General features: G+C 37.1%; 1 protein-coding gene across 4 annotated transcripts in view; it reads right to left on the bottom strand.

Annotated features, from left to right (window-relative positions):
* Positions 1–9,201: 9,201 nt before the first annotated feature.
* Positions 9,202–18,577, bottom strand: part of INPP4B (inositol polyphosphate-4-phosphatase type II B) — a 551,727-nt gene continuing 542,351 nt past the window's right edge. For 2 of the 4 annotated variants that reach the window (XM_017867638.1, XM_017867659.1), the window contains one exon: positions 10,140–11,494. In XM_017867638.1, the coding sequence (XP_017723127.1) occupies positions 11,320–11,494 (175 nt within the window). In that variant the 3' untranslated portion in view covers positions 10,140–11,319. Of the gene's footprint in view, positions 10,099–10,139; positions 11,495–18,577 lie in introns of those variants that run through there. The other 2 variants (XR_001884600.1, XM_017867644.1) reach the window with 2 other exon arrangements.

The following is an 18,577-nucleotide window of genomic DNA, read 5'->3' as shown; positions in this document are numbered from 1 at the left end:
TTTATTCAGCCACATGCTGACAGCTTACACTATTACATTCCAATTTTTAGACTCTTCTCTGAACTTTAGATTCATATCTGTGAATATACTTGATTTTCTTCTTGGATTCGATGAAACAGAGACAGCTGGACCTAACATTTTTGAAGCCAAACAATTGATTTTCCCCCAAAACCTATTTCTGCTTCACATTTCTGTATCTCAATAAGTTGCTACTACCTTTCAGTTGCTTGTCAGAAAGCTGAAACTCCCTTTGATTACCTGTTTCCTCTCACTCTCCTCCAACTCCAAACCATCAGCAAGACCTGCCACTCTTTCTCCCCAAAAGTTACATGTATCTTTATCTCTTCATTTTTACTTTATCAACCTCAGTCCAAGACAATGCTATCTCTCACTGTTTTGCAATATCCTTCCAAATGTCTCACCACTTTCAGCCTTGGTTCCTGTAATCCATTATCTGCACAGCACCTAGAATGATCTTGTAAAAATATAAACTAGGTCACTTTAGTCTCCTGCTTGGAACCTTGTATATGCTTCCCATTGCATGTAAGGTAAATCTTGAATTATTTTTTATGGTCTGAAATACTTTTGATAACTAATATTGTCTCTCATCAAGTGGCCTATACTCTAGCCCTCCTCACATGCTGCTCCTGTATTGCTCCTTCCCCCCCACTTTTATTTTTTTGGCTAGATGCTTCTCCTGCCTTATAACTCAATTTAAGTTACATCTCCTCAGGGAGCTCAATTCTGTCTACCTTACCTAAAACAAGTAATTCCTGACCAACATCATGGTTCTCTGTCAAAACTCTTAGGTCATGTACTTCATATCATATGCAATAATTAATAATTGCCATTTAGTTTTATTTGGTCTATCTCCATCACTAGATTGGACTGCAAGTTTCATGATTGGAAGGAACTTACTTCTTTTCTACCGCTTAACACCCTGTGCCTAACTCAGTGTCAGCTACACAGATACTCAGAAGTATCTACTGAATGGATAAATGAGTATACAAATGAATAAATGAATTATACAGGACATGATATAGAAGAATTAAAGGAGAATGATTCCATTTAGAGTGATATAGGAAGATTGCTTGGGAGAAAGAGGCATATGTGCTAGTCTTTGAGCAGTAGCTTCAAGAATGGTGGAAAGAAAGGAAATCACATCAGTGAAAACCTGAAAGAGCATGTGTGTGTGTCTATGATATACTTACCATGTACATAGACTCCTAGTATGGATTTGTGTGGAGGATAAAACCACAGGAGATGGAAGGTAAGCCTCAATAGGGAAAGTGAGGCCAAACTGTAGATTTCATTGACTACCAGACAGTGAAATTTGGATGAAACTATAGTTTTAGTTTGGATGGAACTATAATTATAAAAGTAATAAAAGATGTATAGAAAGGAAGTTGCTTTGTTAAAGGAATAAGAAAGTAAAAGGTATGAAGAGGAGGTGGTAAAACGGACAAACCTTAGTGACAAACAGAATATGTTGACAGAGATGGAGGAGTCAAAGCTGATTCAAACTTGTGAACCTCCGGGACAAGGATATAGATTCCATTAACAGAGACAGGAAACCTGGGAAGGCTGTATGTGCAATGAAATTGTGATTATTTAAATACATATATTAATACATTCACAAATAGCCAGCAGATGCTTGGAATGGTAATGCAGGAGCCCAGATAAAAATAGAAGATCAAAAAGTTAATCAACAACTTTCAAATTTGTATATACTCTAGACTAAGGGTATCAGTTATGGATATAAAATCCAGTTATTGCTAGAAGAAAATAACTTAGAACATTTATTACAGGGAATTAGATGTTTATAAAATAATTGGAAAACATGGAGGAACCTTATGTTGCAAGACCTTTAATAGTCTTCTGGCTTCAAACGTCTCTGATCCAGTTGTTACGAAGTGCTATTGCTAGTCAGAGGTCAAGAAAATGTTACCTCTATGGTTGCCACCACTGCTGATGTCATAGCCACCTCAACTGACAACCTAGTAGGTGGGCAATAGATATGGAAGTCTAACTGCTGCTTACATTCTGCAATATACCTGACTGTGCACACTGGTGTAAAAAAAATAATAAATTGCTTCCCACTCCTTTCTGCCTTCCAAATATGGTATAAGTGGATTCATTGGCAGACCCTGTAGCGTATCATGAACTCTCATGGTAAGTGTGCCAGGGAAAAGGAGTTTTTACTCTTCTAGCCCTTCTCTTTTAGGTGGTGGTACTCCAGGGACATAAAATATAATTGGAAAAGATGCCGAGTGCTGGCAGAGAAGACGCAGCACAATGGTCATTGCTCAAAGGGCTATACACACATTTTCTCACTTTTCAACAAGAATAAGTAATTCATATTATTGCTACACTGACTTTATAGATAAGAATGTGAAAATATAGAAACATTAAGTAACTTGACATAGATACACACCTAATCAGTGTGGGAACCAAGGTTTGTATCTAGGCATTCTAACTTAAAAGCTGACATTCTTTAGCCCTGTGCTGGAGTATTCGCCTTAGAAATAACAGCTGTAGACCTCAAGAAAGAATATTAACTGAATAAAGAATATCAAGTCTAGATTTTGGGGCAATTCCTAAATTCAAGAAACAGGGAAAGGAAGCAGAAGTGGTAGCTGAGACTAGAGAGTGTTGGAAGTGTGTATCATACTCAAAGGAGGTGAATTATAAAGGAGATGGTAGTCTATGGCCAATTGGTCTAAGAACAGAGAAACCATCATACTAGGCAAAAGGCAGGTCAGTATTTTCACTGTTATTATTTAATTCTGTTAATATGAATAGAAGTATTAATACTGTATTTATTTGAAGGCTATGGTGAAAATCAAGTCATATGAATTAAGAGACAGAAGATAGCTTTTAACAGTTGAATACCACATTCCCGGCATTCTACCCAAATGTGATTTTTCCTATTGGTTTCTCTTTGAACTTAAAGTTTATTAAAAGACTTAAGTTCCTGAGTTCCTGTTATGCATCAAAACCACTGAGAGAACAGAACTGAGTGTGTGTCGTTCCATGCAGTTATAGAGTTACAGTCATACCCATGTGGCCGCTTTGGCTGAAAATAGACTCTAGATTGACAAACTCCAGCCACATCTACCTGCTCTCCTGATTCTACTCTCTGGTCCAAAATAAAGCCTTGGGACAAATTTCCTGAGTCCTTTGTTGTACTCTGATTTTGAGTGGGATGTCATTTCCTTAAAACACAGGAATCTTTATATGGATGTTTAAGAGTACTACTACTTCATTCAGGCTACTCTTCTGGTTTCATAGCAGGCAGAATTTTGCTAGAATTTAGTATGCATTGTTTCACCAAGGAGCTACCTTCAGTATTATTCCTGCTCAGCTATAGAAAAACATGTTATATTAACATTTACTGATTAAGACATTACAGAAAAGGAATATTTCTTGCTCCAGGATCAGATATGTTTTTGAAAATCTCTAGGTGGCAAAAATTGATTCTTTCATTGCATGCAAGCAGGAGTATCATTTGGTTAATTCCTCTGCAACATGATCTAATTAAAACTCTTTGGAATTTGCCTTCTACTATCAATTGCTATAACAAATTATAAATGATTAGACCTAAATAGTCTAAGAAAAAGTTTTCTTGGTGTGTTTAAATGACTCTACATATAATCTTGACAACAAAGATTAATGATTTGCTCCATGTTAAAGCATTAACACCTGGTTCTGAACCTTCTTAAAACTGGTTATTATTATTATTTATTTTTATTTATTTATTTATTTTGAGATGAAGTCTTGCTTTGTCACCCAGGCTGGAGTGCGGTGGCATGATCTTGGCTCACTGCAACTTCTCTGTTTTCCAGGTTCAAGTGATTTTCCTGCCTCAGCCTCCCAAGTAGCTGGGATTACAGGCGCATGCCACAACGCCCAGCCATTATTTTTATTTTTAATTTTAGTAGAGACGGGGTTTCGCTATGTTGGCCAGGCTGGTCCTGAACTCCTGGCCTCAAGTAATCTGCCTGCCTCAGCCTCCCAAAGGGCTGGGATTACAGGCGTGAGCCACCATGCCCGGGCAAACTGTGGTTAATCTTGCTTCCATGGAATAGCCATCCTGAAAAGTAAATTCCGCTGGTGAAAATTAGATTAACCTAGCATCAATGAAAACTTTTCACTGTTAATTGCAGCCCAGTAGAAAATTAACTGGGAATTGGATTATTGTTTATGCTACATTTCTAATATTTTAATTAAAGTTAAAACATTTCTGTAGTGATGAAAATGAAAACAATGAATAATAGGGAGAAAAAGACAGAAACATAAAAAATAAAATCACATTTATTTAAAGAAAATATACACACAGTGTACAATGAATATGGTTTCCACAGAACAATAAAACAAAAATGACATGTCTTAAATGCCAATATAAAATGATCAATCTGTGCCTAGAAAAAATTCCTATTTTCTAGGAATACACGTTATTGGTTCATCTAAAATATATATGTAACATAAAAAGAAAACAAATGCCAACCTTTCAGATGAGTACCACAAAAATCTAAAAGTTCAATGTTAGGTTAAATAAAATATCCACATGAGAAGTCTGTATATCCAAAGTAATGTATGTATGCAGTGAAATGAGAGTGCCCATACAGTTAGTTATATGCAGTCAAACTTTTGAAGGTTTCATAGTTGTGTAACATAAAATATTTTTGATGTTGATAGTGACATAAAAATATCACAAGAATTATCTAGATAATATAGCAATCTTGTCAAAATTTGAGTCAATGTTGCCTGTCAGTGCAGTAGGTCATCATTGATCATGTCCTTTCATGACCTGGCAGTAATTTAGATGATTTAAGGAATATTATGAATGTATTTATATTGTGAGTGTGAAAGGGCAACATTTCTTTTCTTCCTAAAGAACTGTATTTACTAAAACAAATATACATTTTTTGGCAAGATGTGATTTATCAGGCAACATCACTTGTATTAGGTCTTCTTTCCCTTGATACTCACTCTCTCTGGGTACCATACTCAATTGTAAATCTTTTAAAAATTTAAAATTCTAAGTATGCATGCAATCTGTAAAGATTCCAACTCAGGACAGCTAATTTCATTACATTTTTTTTTGCTTATGTTACCTTACTATTTTTCCTATCTCCTTGTTATTAATAGCAAGACATAATATGTTCCTTTTAGAAATGTTTGACTCTCTTATTTGCTTAGAAATAAAATTCAGTGAGTGATCAATGTGCACCATGATTCAGAAAAATAAATGCAAATTTCCACACATTAACTCTACACCTAATAGCTTGCAATATTTTATCTAAAACATTCATTTTGTTTTCCCATTCTTAAAGATAGTTTTTGCTATAGGTGGCATCTCTGTGAACGCAGAGCTCTAACTTAAAACTGCCAAAGCAACAAAAGATAATATATTGGGACTTTATAAGCTAAGAAACATAAATATGGGGGGAGAAAGCATAGCGTATGTAGATTGCTACTGGGTTAAATGAATGTGAATTCACACTAAAATTGTCAATCAGCTACACATCTCTCACCAAATCATTCTTTTTAGTCGTGCATAATTTTTAAGGCCTCCAGCTACTATGATGCCTTGTGATCAATGTTTCCTTTCCTCTGTAACTGATGATCACAGTTTTTTTAGACAAGCTTCCTAAATCTGTGATAAAAGTTAATTTATTTCCTAAAAGACTACAAATGGTGCCTCGTATATTAAACCAAACAAATGATACACCATCCTGCTTGGAAATTAAACACCTAAAATATCTGTGGTGATTTAACATAGTGCCAGAGTGTAACTTATTTAATGTAACAGTTTAGGTTTCAATTGAGCTACATTTATTAGAATCTGGGCACAGTAATATGTTACTGTTTTTCCTACTTTCAGCAAATGCCAAAATTATACACTCCAAAATAGATGGTGAAGTACATTTTTAGTGATATCTGATTGGGCTAACATTTCCCTGAATTTAGCCCTGAGTTATTGCTTAGACTACAGTTGAATTGCTAAGAATTCTCCTGCAAAGCATTATCAAGAGAAAATGTGATTTAATAATTTAATTATGAATATAGTCATCAAATATGACTTTTAACCTAACAGGAGTCTTTAAAGAAGGCAAAAACCAAAACAAAATTATAGCCATCTGAAGATAAGGGATTGCATTTGATACCATTTTAATAATTTTATACTGCCTGTCATAATTTATTTCCTAATGGAAAAAAAATAGATGAAGGCATTCATTGTGTGCCGGTAAATGCTCAACAACTGCCTTTCCAGGAATTAAAATTTCTAGTTCGTAGCATTTGCCAGTTTCTATGGTGTAAATACTCCCACTATGGACAGTTTCAAGCTACTAACACTATGTTAAGAATCTGCAGTCAGGAAGAGACCCATAGTAGCACAATATTGTATTCTGTTTTCACTGTAAAGATGCAATAGACCTAAATAGACTCAAGAGTCCTGATAAATAGTATAAGGTAGTAAAATTATTGGGAAGTGGTATGTTTTGATTATTACCTTTGTCTTTAATGTATTCCATTGTGTTTTATAATTTCATATTTAATAATGGTTACATTTAACAACTAGCTTACAAAATTTCGGATAATTTAATTACCAACTTTTATGCGTCAGAACAAGCTAGTTCCAGCCCACCAGTGGTATTGTGTCACTGGTACATTAGTGTGTCATTGGTACACTATCAACTTTTACATAGGGAGAGGTTTGATTTGCTTGGGAAGAAAGGCATTACTTTATACAGATCAGTTTCTCCTTGCTTTTTTACCTCTTATTTTATGTAAAATGCCATTCATAGTTGAAGGATAAAAAGGAAGTATCCTCCATCCAAATGCTAGCTTTTAAGCCTTCAGAGTTTTTCAGAAGAGGAGTTAGTCTTATAAAATAAGGGCTGGAGACTGGGTCTGTGGAGCTCTGCCCTGATTGGGCAGTTTGTCATTTAGTACAGTTTATCACTGGGATCAAATGGTTTCTTGACTCATTGAATTATGAAGCTGAACAAACTATGTTCAGGGTTTGTTTTGGCAGAGTGTAGACAAACCTCAAGGCAATACTTAAAAAAGCAATGATATGAAATGTAAATGAATGCTTTCCTTGTCTTTAAATATGTTTCTCCTAGGGGTCAGTAAATAGCTAATCCAGAATTGATATCTGCATTTAATATCAAAGGGGAACGTATTATTTTTGAGCAAAAAAAGAGTTTGGAAATGTCATTTGCTCAGTTCATTTTTCGGCTCAATATGACCTCCTAAAATAGGTCTGCTGGTGTATCTTTTAAGTGAAAATGTAGATAGAATAGCATGACTGTGGCTGTGTTCATTCAAGAGAGATTTAAACACTTTTTTTTTTTTTTTTAACATTTGCTCTTTGATTTAGCCTTAATTTAAGACATAGTGAAGTGGTTGTTCAAAAATTTTTGAACTGTCTCTCAGGAAAAAAGCAGTATTGTTGTCTCTATGAAACACATTTTCTTGATGAAATCCACTTTTAGAAGTTTACACCAGTATAGGCTTTCTATAAGGAAATGCAGATGACTATGCTAATGAATAAAAATTCATAAAGCATTTGTATTACAGTAAGCACTATAATTTGAGGCTTCTGTATTATTTATCTATTTATTTACTTATTTAGAGATGGAGTTTCGCTCTTGTCACACAGGCTGGAGTGCAATGGCGTGATCTCCGCTCACTGCAACCTGCGCCTCCTGGGTTCAAGCGATTCTCTTGCCTCAGCCTCCCGAGTAGCTGGGGTTACAGGTGTGCGCCACCACAGCCAGCTAATTTTTGTATTTTTAGTAGAGATGGGGTTTCACCATGTTGGCCAGGCTGATCTCGAGTTCCTGACCTCAGGTGATCCATCCATCTTGGCCTCCCAAAGTGCTGGGATTACAGGAAATCCTTGAAATGTCTTTTAAAAATAGAAACCCCTCCTGTTGGCTTTCTAGTTAATATTTTTCTATATTTGAGTCACGTGGTTTCATTTTTTAAAACTACAAATAAAACTTATTGTTTATAAGAGTATTGGCAGGTTGATAAATTACTTAAGGTTTCTTGGAACTCAGATTACCATTTGATATGCTGAATGAGGCTTCATAGCTATTGGAGGAGGCCTCTGTCATCCCAGCCTCTTTATCTTAAATCCAATGGGGCATGAAAATAACCACAAATCCTACCATTTTCAAATGATACTGAACAACTCAAAGGTCGTATTTAATCACTAAAATAAAGAATGAGTTAAGAGAACATCAAGGTAATTTTGTCTATGAATGGATTCAAAGTACACAGTACATTTTCATTAAAAAGGCTGTAAGTAGTTTTGTAACTGCCTCAAGTATAATGCCCACAGGTAATTAGCTAAAATAAAAAATTGATAATTATAGTGTAAAAAACTCCAGATGCTTACCTAAAATTTGTAGTAATTTGGAAATCTTAACATGGGACTAGAAATGTGTTTGGAACCCTTATTTCAACAGGAATATTAGGCAAGGAGCTATCACATTCGATATGGAAAGCATAATATTATCCATTGATCATAGCTAAGAGAGGGCTTAATAAGCCTCTGTTATTTTCAAGGGAGATTTATGCTTTGGATAGCATGCTCTTCTAATGAGAAAGGAACAAGAATAAATTCATAAAATTTGTAGAAAAAAAGTTTCATTCATTCAGACTTTTGTACTCTTAGTTTCAATTCCAGTGATAAATCCTAATTTCTTTTTAACTAACTAGCATTCTCCCTCAATTTTCATGCATATTTAGCATAGCAATTTGCAGAAGGGACAAGCCACAGGCTAGAAAACTAAGAGATTGTAATTCTGATTTTGCAACTCTCTTGCTGGGTGATTGGGGGTGATTAACCTTACCCATTTTTGAGTACTGGTATTATGCAAGGTGATTTTTAAGGAAACTTCTACTTTGGGATTTTGGAAAACTTATAAATGTTGTTATTTTACTGAGTAAGGGCAAGTTTGAAATTCAGGGTAACAGAAAATAATTGTTTTACTTTATCATTTGTTGTGGTTGCATATGTTTTAAAGGCTTATTGACATACACAAACCTATGCCATAACTGCATGCTTATACTGAGACGACTGCTAAAAAACATCTCAGAGAGACCTCACTGACATTCATGAACTTCATGACATAAAGTTCAGGCTGATGGGGATTTTCATTTTGGGTATCAAAATGTTCATTTTTATTTTCTTTGCAATTTTAGATCATTGCAGTGTTTTGCCTATCATTCTATTAAACGTTCTATATTGCTACATTCACAGCTAGATCACACAACCCAACTCAGAGTTCTGAAAAGATGCCGTGGTTTTGAAAGGTCTGTTGACTGCTTTACTCACTCCATGCATATGCCTGTTGAAGAGGAGGAGTCACACCTTGACTGGATGATAGAGATCATTGTGGAACATATCTGTAAACCGCCTCAGTATTCCAGATCATGATTTAACTCTACCTAATTGAGTGGCTACACATTTTCTTTTAATCCCTTATATTGATTCTCAGGTTGACTGTGTTCTCATAGGTTATTAAGTTGTATCACAAAGAAACTCTGCTCCTTTTCCCCCTCTCCTCTCTTCATTTGGATGGACAGTAGTGCTCTCTGAATCGCCCCTAGTCCTACTGAAATGATCCTTGTTTCCTCAGAAACATTTAAATACTCATGAATGAAATTTACACTTTGTGAACCAATCACAATCAGCTAGGCTCAGCACATAGAACCTTAGAACTAGAAATGACAGTACTGAGTCATGTAAGATTTTTTTAAATGGAGTTCTTTCAGAGTAATATGCTGACAATGAATTCAAGTAGTTCCTAGATTTTGGCAAACATCTGTGATCATCTCCCCCACCACAAATTCATGACAATAAAAACAAACAAAAAAGACCAAGGTGAAGATTATCCAACTGAAACGTATTTGTGTTCCTGTTTATTAACATGTTGGTAAACTTAGGTGTCAGCTTTTCCATAAGTCCCCTCTGGAGGTCTGTAGTACTTGGGGAAAGCCATCAGCTGTAGCATGTTGAAAGCATACTTTCTGCATTTGATATTCTTCAGTACATTCTCTATGCGGCATCCTTCTCTGGTGAAAGGGGAAAAAGTACAACTTCATGAAACACAGAATAAATAAATATGCTTTATTTGTTTAATGCAGAGTTGCAGCAACAGTCCAAGTAAAAATAACAAAGATTCAACTCTACATTTTTTTTTCCACAAGTGATGATACATCTTACAAAATTAAATCCTAGGCCAGGCCCAATACCATTATTGCCCTCTGAAAGAGATGACTTAAGTCTCTTTACTCTTAACAGACATTTAAAATTTAATAAACTCTTTAAATATAATTTGCTCCACAATACAGCTCCACTTTAGTTTCATAAATATATCTGCCATTTTATAACATTTCCACAAATTAATTTCTCACTCTCTTTAAAACACATTAAAATCTATATGTAGCCCTAAGGATGCAGGTTCTAGAAATAAGGCATTTAATTTATTAAGTCTGGCCCTATAGATTTTTAAAGAAAATTTCATCTCTATTTTAATTTTATTATTTTAGCTGTGCAAGGAAGAGAGAAAATGGCTTTCTGAACAGCCTGGGCCAAGTCTCAGCTTTATAAAGGAAGAGTGTTTGTCCACGGACAGTACAAAAGTCACAAGTGCTGGGAATGGTACATCAAGACACAAACAAGACCTTGTTAAAAAGAATAGAAAAGTCCTCTGAAAGCCAAATCAACCCAAACAAGAGATACAAACAGGTAATTTAATTACAAAACATAAATAGCCATTCTCTCCATAAAGTTACTTGACAGAAAAGAGTTAATTGCAGCGAAGAAGTAAAACAGATTAAAAAAAATTTCTATCAGCAGATGGCATCTATGATATTAGCACAGTGGAAATAAAGTCTGCAACCTCCCACATCTCTAGAACTTGTCTCAGAGTTTCAGTGTTTGTGCAAATTCAGTCTTAATTTCTTTAATAAATTTAATGGGATGAGGACAGGAGGTTCAGAACTTCAAGCTTTCAGGATTCTGTTCTTTGTCTTATTCCAAAGACAGTAATTTAAAAATTCTTGAGCTAGTTAACAGTGGGAAACACTTTTCCATGAACAAAAGAGCAAAATAATCCACTTAATGCATAGTACTTTCTGTTTTTTAGATTTTAGGAAAAACAAACTAAAACACAAATTAAACATTTTTTTTAAATTCTGTGAATTTGAAAATGTAAAAATATTACAGCATTGTCCCCATGATTTAAAGTTCATTGTCATTTGTAGAAAAGAAAAAGGAATACAACATAAAACTTATTGGTATTTGGCTAAGAGCAATGCCAGACTTAAAATAAGCCACACAACTAGCAGGTGTGAGCTGACAAGCAGCAAGGCGACAGGATAGAAGTGTCGAGAAGTTGGCTTGTTATCAGTTAGACAGCCTGTTTCAGGATCATCGGATTCATTCAGTGCTCCCTGGGTTTGTCTGCTGTTAAATGAGGGGAAGTTAGGGGAGAAAAGAAAATAGTATAGAGTTCACACAGTAAAAGAATTTCAATCTTAAATATTCTGAAATACAATGCACTATCTTATATAACACAACTGTTTCAGATGAAATCTTATGGTAAATTTCCCCAAATGCATCTTGTGTATTGTTTTCTCATTGTACTACATGGGCGAAGGAATTAAAACAGGAGATTCCTTTAGCTCTTTGTGCAAGAAGGAAGGGAGAAACACTGTAATGATGTTCACATGGGTTGACTATGTATGTACAAGGAAGAATCAAATAAGCATAACAGCACCAAATCAAGACTATGAAATAAGTAAACTATGGATTAGCTCATGAAAATAATCTGATAACTACATCTTTAGAAAATGAAATGAGCAACACAGGATGTAGGGAAGCAAACCAATGTGTCTGGCATATTTAAACATACCCTCTATTGGCATTGCACCTATATAATGTATATAAAATTATAAAAATGATTTATTGAAATGGCACGATCTTTAAAATGAACAGGACATCTGACATGCCATCCTTGCCAGCCATCATATTAGTTTAATAAAATCCAACTCAGCACCCTTCTGTTAGTTCAGCTCATAAATTACATCGCCTCCTGCTCATCTTCCTTAGATAGGGACAAATCTATCTCCTACGAACACTTCATCTGAAAAGAGATCCATATTTACAGGGCTTACCTCAGAAAATAAAAGACTTCGTTTTTAGATTATTTACTTTCTGTGTAAATAAATAAAAGTAGGGGGTTGGTTTGTAATTCTGCTTAAAAGCAGCTCCAATTATGGCCAGTCTGAAATATACCATATTGATATAAATTGAAAATAAAATAATGTTCTATGCTCTAGTTCATCAGTATTCAGAGTATTAAGAATCTCAGTCACATTCAGTGGTTAAGGGTGGTATATTCTCTATTAGCTCTTCTACGTTTTCAGGCAAAAAAACTGATTATGGCTCAGTGTTATGAAAAGTGTGGAACTTTTCAAAGGAAACTTCTAATGAAGATCCTTAGTTATGGCCAATTTCTAGCCCTTTGCAATCCCCAAACAACAGAAATTTTTGACCAGGCATTGACCATGCCAGTGTCAGCATTTACACAAATATCAGTCATAATTATTTCAAACAACATGAATTAGTTTTAAACACCAAATCAACAAATCAACCATGTTGTGCTGTGCTCTGTTATATCCTCATGGTTTGGTAGGACCTAAGAACTATGTAATCAGTGACAAAGTAAAAGATTGTTTGGAAAACAAACGGTTTGTTGAGCAAAAGGGGGTTTATTTTGGATTTACATTTATTCCTATTGTCAGTTGTATGAGTAACTTGGTTACTATTCAACTTTTTCCAGCACACCAGGTAGAAAATGTACAGTATTTTAGGCATTGATATTTTTGAATGTGATTAAGGAAAGCTCCCCTGTTTTATATTATTTCTCTTATTGGCTTCAAATCCCTAATCGTTAATCCCAGAGAAACAGTTTATTCATTTGTTCAACCCAAAGCTTTTCGTGTCTACTATGAACTAATTGTGCTATGCAGGCACTGGGCATACAAGGTTGGATACATCAGATAGAGATTTTGCATTCATAATGTTTATTTTGAGTTGGAGGAGGGGAATAGAAGAATAAGAAAACATCTGATAAAAGCACCGTGAAGAAAAGTAATGCAGAAGGGAGTTTCGTGAGTGTGTGTGAGAGAGAGAGACAGAGGGAGAATTTTAAATAGGAAAGTTAGAGAAGTTCTCACAAGAAGGTAACATGTGATCACTGACTGAAGTTAGAAAGGGAAAGAGTAATGTGGATGTTCAAATTATTTTTTCCATTGAGCGGGTAGTGCCTTACCTAGTAACTTCCTGATATAATGGGACTGGAAAGTTTAGGCTGGAGGACAAAGGGGCATGAAGGAATACGGGGAAGGTGTTTTCTGCCTGGCTGGGTCTCAGTGGCAAAGCCCAGGTTCCCAGTGGCAGCAGAGAGGTGGGGGAGGGAAGTGACCTGAACTGGTGGATGGCAGACCAAACTGGAGGACAGAGTCTACAGTTATAGACCCCACTTCCATTATAGAATCCAAATAGAGACAAGGACACTAAGACCCCTGAGGGTAGCAGTTTAATTTCCCCTATAAGAATCCCCCAAGATGATCTTGGAAGGAGGGCACACAGATCTCAGAGATGGTTCTAGATGGCTCACTGGAGCAGAGGACGAAAGTATGAAAACTTCAATATTGCCAATAGGTCTCTCATTCTATTAAAATTAATCTTTTTCATGTATTTCAAACAGTATATATTAGGAGAATAGCACATATAGAAACCGCTGTGATATAGTAGATCAGAGCACAGACTCTGGAGTCAGATCAGCTGTTTCAAGCTTGGTTCTGTCACTTGCTAGTTGAGTGGCATTGAGCATGTCATTCAGTATGTCATGTCTCTATTTCCTTATCTGTAAAGTGGTGATAATAACAATACTACATCATAAAACTGCTATGAAGTAACTTACATAAGTCGATTCTTACAAAGTCCTTAGAACAGAGAATGCCTACAGCAAGCATTCAATAACTTATGTCATTTGTATATCAATAAATAGGTACATCTTGATAGTGTACCTAGAAACGTTTTAACTAGTATGTTCCCTCCTGCCTTTTTTTCCCCACAAAGACTCCAGATTCTATTAAATGCATGGTAAAGAAAAATATCACCAGGCCCTTGGGAGTAGCAAGAAAATAAAAAAAACCCTAAAACATGTGCTTTGCAGAGAGGAACCCTTATTCCCATGGAAAAGAAAAAGAAAAGAAATCTGAACAATTGCTCATCTGAGGGCCATGTGGGTCTCCAAGGAGGCTTTGTAGCACACATGCTTCCTGTAATTGAGGGGTAACCATTGCTAACCTGGCCAATTCAGCAAAGAGGGAAAAATCAAAGTTCACATGGAAGGCTGGTCCATAAACTCAGTTCTGCGCACGTTGTGTGTCTTACCCTGTCATTACCTTCACATACAAGTCAGACACATTCCTCCTCCACTGTGCCAACCACACCCTCTGGACCATGGACCAGTGGTCATTTCCAGCAGCAGAGGCTTGAGGGCAAGGCAGGGTTGGAAGAAATTGCTGTAGTGAGTGTTGTGACAGCACCGGCCAACGTGGGGGGAAAAAGCAGCAAGCCAATGCCTGGTTGGGGTCAGTTCATGAGGGTCTGTAAGTCTCCTTCAGGGATCATTAGTGCTAAAAGGAACTTCTAGAGGTCATTCTGTGCATTCCTTAACTTCCTTTGGGTCACTTTCATACATGGTTTTCCTTGCAGGTCTGATAGATTTTCAAGAAAGTGCATGCCTTCAGCTTCTTTTTCTCTCTCTCTCTCTTTTTTTTTTTTTTTTTTTTTTGACAGGTTCTCTGTCATCCAGGTTGGAGTGCAGTGGTGTGATAATGGCCTGCTGCAGCCTCTATCTCCCGAGCTCAAGTGATCCTCCCACCTCAGCCTCCCGAGTAGCTGGGACTGTAAGTGTGCACCACCATGCCTAGTTAGTAGTTAATTTTTGTATTTTTTTTAATAGAGATGAGGTTTCACCATGTTGCCCAGGCTTGTCTCAAACTTCTAGGCTCAAGCAATCCTCCTGCCTCAGCCTCCCAAAATACTGGGATTACAGGCATGAGCCACTGTGCCTGGCCTCTACTTCATTCTTATTGAGTACTGATACTCTACTAATCAGGCCAATCAGCTAACATTTCAGGGAATAAAGTCAATAGTTTGGTTACTGTACAGTCCATGGTAAACATTCAGCCCCGATTATTGACAGTGCTAAGGCTGAGAGACTCTGCTTTAGCATGAGACTCTCTCTATATACATATAAATACATCAACTATAATCTATACATATAAATACATCAACCACAACCTATCTAACCTTTTTATAATTTAAGAAAGTAGTTTACAACCAAGTGATGTTACCCAGGGACATTGGGCAATATCTGGAAAGATTGTTGGTTGTCATAACTATAGGAGTGGGGGTACTGCTACTGGCATCTTAGTAGGTGGGGCCCAGGGATGCTGCTCAACATCCTTCAATGCATAGGACAGTCCCTGCCACAGTCATCCAGCCTGAATGTCACTGCTGGCATAGCAGAGAGGCTGGGCCCCGGCTCTTTGTATTTCATACTTGGTTCTGTCCCAATGATCCCCTCTTACCTCTCTCTTTCCATATCTCCTGTCTCCATCAGGAATTCTTTTACTCATGCAACCCCCATAAACAATGCCCAACTCCCTTCCAGCCCTCAGTTCCCCACAGCCTGACTCATTGCAGCCTGCACAGCCAGGCTCACCACTGCCACCCTTCCTCTATCCCTGCTAGTCTACCTTCACAGACATGAAGCATCACATGGGACCCTTCCCTCGTATCCAGACCACTTCGGTCAGGAAACCATATATTTGTTTTATGATGTCCCCTGCTCAGAGCACCAGGCACCTCCTCCTAGCCACTCCAGTCACGTTCATTCTCACCCTTGTTCACTCATAACTAACTTTCCCTGTCCTTTCTAAAGTATGGCTCTAGTAGCATCAGTTTCCTGCTGGAAGCTTCCATGGCTTTTCTAGGCCTGCTAATGAAGTTGAACCCTCCTGGCTGGGACACCCTCGTCCCTGTGAGTACCAATTCTGTGACCTGGAAAACACACACACACACACACACACACACACACGCACACACCCCATCTCTGACTAGTTTGCTCTCCTCACTTCTTGCATGGCTTCATCAAGTACTACTGCTTCCAGGAAGCCCTCCAGGCCTGTGTCTGTGTCTCCCTGTCTCGCTCATCTTTCTACCTCTTAGAAGCACTCAGCAGGATTTGTCTAAGGCTCACATCCACAGGAGGAGGCAGGCCAGCAGCCCCACTTGGCTAAACACGAGTGATCTGGAGGCCAAAAGTCTGCCTTCAGATTCTACCTGTCCTCTTAGTTCTGCCTGCTTGAGAGATTTGATTTGTCTCTTCAAGCCTCCATTTCCCTTCTTGGAAAGTGAGGTTAGGATGAATGAGATCGTCCCAATGTAGGTGCACAAAAAGCGCTGGCTTGCAAAGTCGCAGAGGTGAGTTGGATGGGACACATGCTGTGAGCCGAGATATTTTGTGCACCTACATTGGCACCTTTTAAAATGTATTTCTCTAGAATCTTTTTAACCAGATAAAGGTACTAGTCACCTAGAACCCTTTTAACTGGTAGAGATGTATAATCAAACAAGGTTGCAAGCCACTGACCTAGCCCACTGGTGTTCAAAAGTGGATGTACCAGGGTGTGGGTGGAGGAGCAGAGGGCCAGGACTTGCAGCTTGATCTTAACCAGCAGCAATTGTTTATGTACCACTCCAAGCCATATTTGGGTAAACAATAGTCATAATTATTTCAAGCAGATGACACAGCAATTTGAATTATACCAAATAAATCATGCTGTGGTCTGGTTGCAAAGAATAGTTGAAAATAACTGGTCTACCTCATGCTTGAACAATTCTGGCAATGAGGAGAAAACGCTTTTCAAATAAGTTCATTCCACCCACAGTCAGCTGTGGAGGGGTTCAGTCACAGAACACACATGCAGGCATGTGTTGGGGAGCTAGGGAGAGGGGCAGGAGGAGGCAAGGTATAGTTCTTTTTTAAAAATCTTTCAACTTTCAATTTAGATATGGGGGGTACATGAATAGGTTTACTATTTGGGTATATTGCCACTAGACAGTGAGCTTAGTACCCAATAGGTAGATTTTCAACCACTCTCCCCTCCTTCCTTCTCCCCTCTAATAAGTGTGCAGTGTCTACTGTTCCCATGTTTACGTCCGTGGGTGCTAAATGTTGAGCTCCCACTTATAAGTGAAAACGTAGTGTATTTGGTTTTCTTTTCCTGTGTATTGTGGTTGCTATTATCATTAATATTATCCTAGCACTACCTCCTAATCTGTCTAGTGTTAAGGTGAAGGTTATCTGTAGCACATCTTAATAACTTTATTGAAATCTTGATTCCTTTGCAATGTCTCCTATTAGGAGAGAAGGACAGAATCATCTATCAACCAATCAATCAATAATCATAGTATAAATATCACATGCTGATTATAAATTTAGCTTAACATATTAGCCACACTTTATCAATATAATAGTAGAGAAATATTATTTCTCAGTAGAGTCACCCTACAGATGTTCCTCCTGGCTGAGGAGTAGAGCATTCAAAAGTCTGAAAAGTAATTTGAAAGTGTCTTAAAATGGTCCTTACTCCAAATACAGGGGACTAATTTATGACAGACGGCTTTATATTCTACAGCTGCCAAATCTGCATGTTGTATTGTCTTCCAAGTGAAAATCACGAAATTAAAAGGCTTTTGTTTTTGTCATGGAGGGGCAGTTTTACATTGGAATTAATTTGTTGTTTATTAACTTCCATCTCTGGAAATTAGAATAACACATTAAAGATGTCTCACACGTAATCATCCTATACTCAGCTGGAATTTAAAGCAACAAGGACTAGGACACTGCTTCAGAACCTAAAGCTTGAGTCCCATGATTGTATCAGAGTAGACACAGGGTGACTTTGGGACTGCTTCCTTGCTTCCCACTAAGAATAGGACAAACTGTCATTTCTTCATGGCCACCAATGAATCTGTAAGTGCCCTGCAAGTTCAAAATGCAAGGGATGTTTTAAGTAATAACATTAGTAACTTCTTCACTAGGAGATTATGACAAATAATTAGTAGCTTGCAAAGTACTCTGTCATTCCAATGTCATTAGTTTTGGCCATCACTGACCGGTAGATCACCGTGGAAGCAAATCACAATGTTGTTTCCACTGAAAACGTGACAAGATCAGACACTTAAGGGCAGTTGCTAAATCTGCAGGATAGAAAATGATCTTTTTATTTATTTTTTTAAGACCTGTCAAAACAGTCACTTAAAATAGAAACAAGTAAAAAGACATGTCTCACTTTTAAACACATCACTGCCTACAGGATGAGATCTATCCGTAAATATAATCCAATGTGCATGACTTGATGACATTTGCTTATTTCACTTTCTTTTCTGCAAGTAACTATG

This window comes from Rhinopithecus bieti, unplaced genomic scaffold, assembly GCF_001698545.2.
Source record: "Rhinopithecus bieti isolate Rb0 unplaced genomic scaffold, ASM169854v2 scaffold_761, whole genome shotgun sequence".
In the NCBI taxonomy this organism is placed as follows: Eukaryota; Metazoa; Chordata; class Mammalia; order Primates; family Cercopithecidae; genus Rhinopithecus; species Rhinopithecus bieti.
The sequence above is the reverse complement of the archived record's forward strand: the minus strand, read 5'-3'. Positions and strand labels throughout refer to the sequence as shown.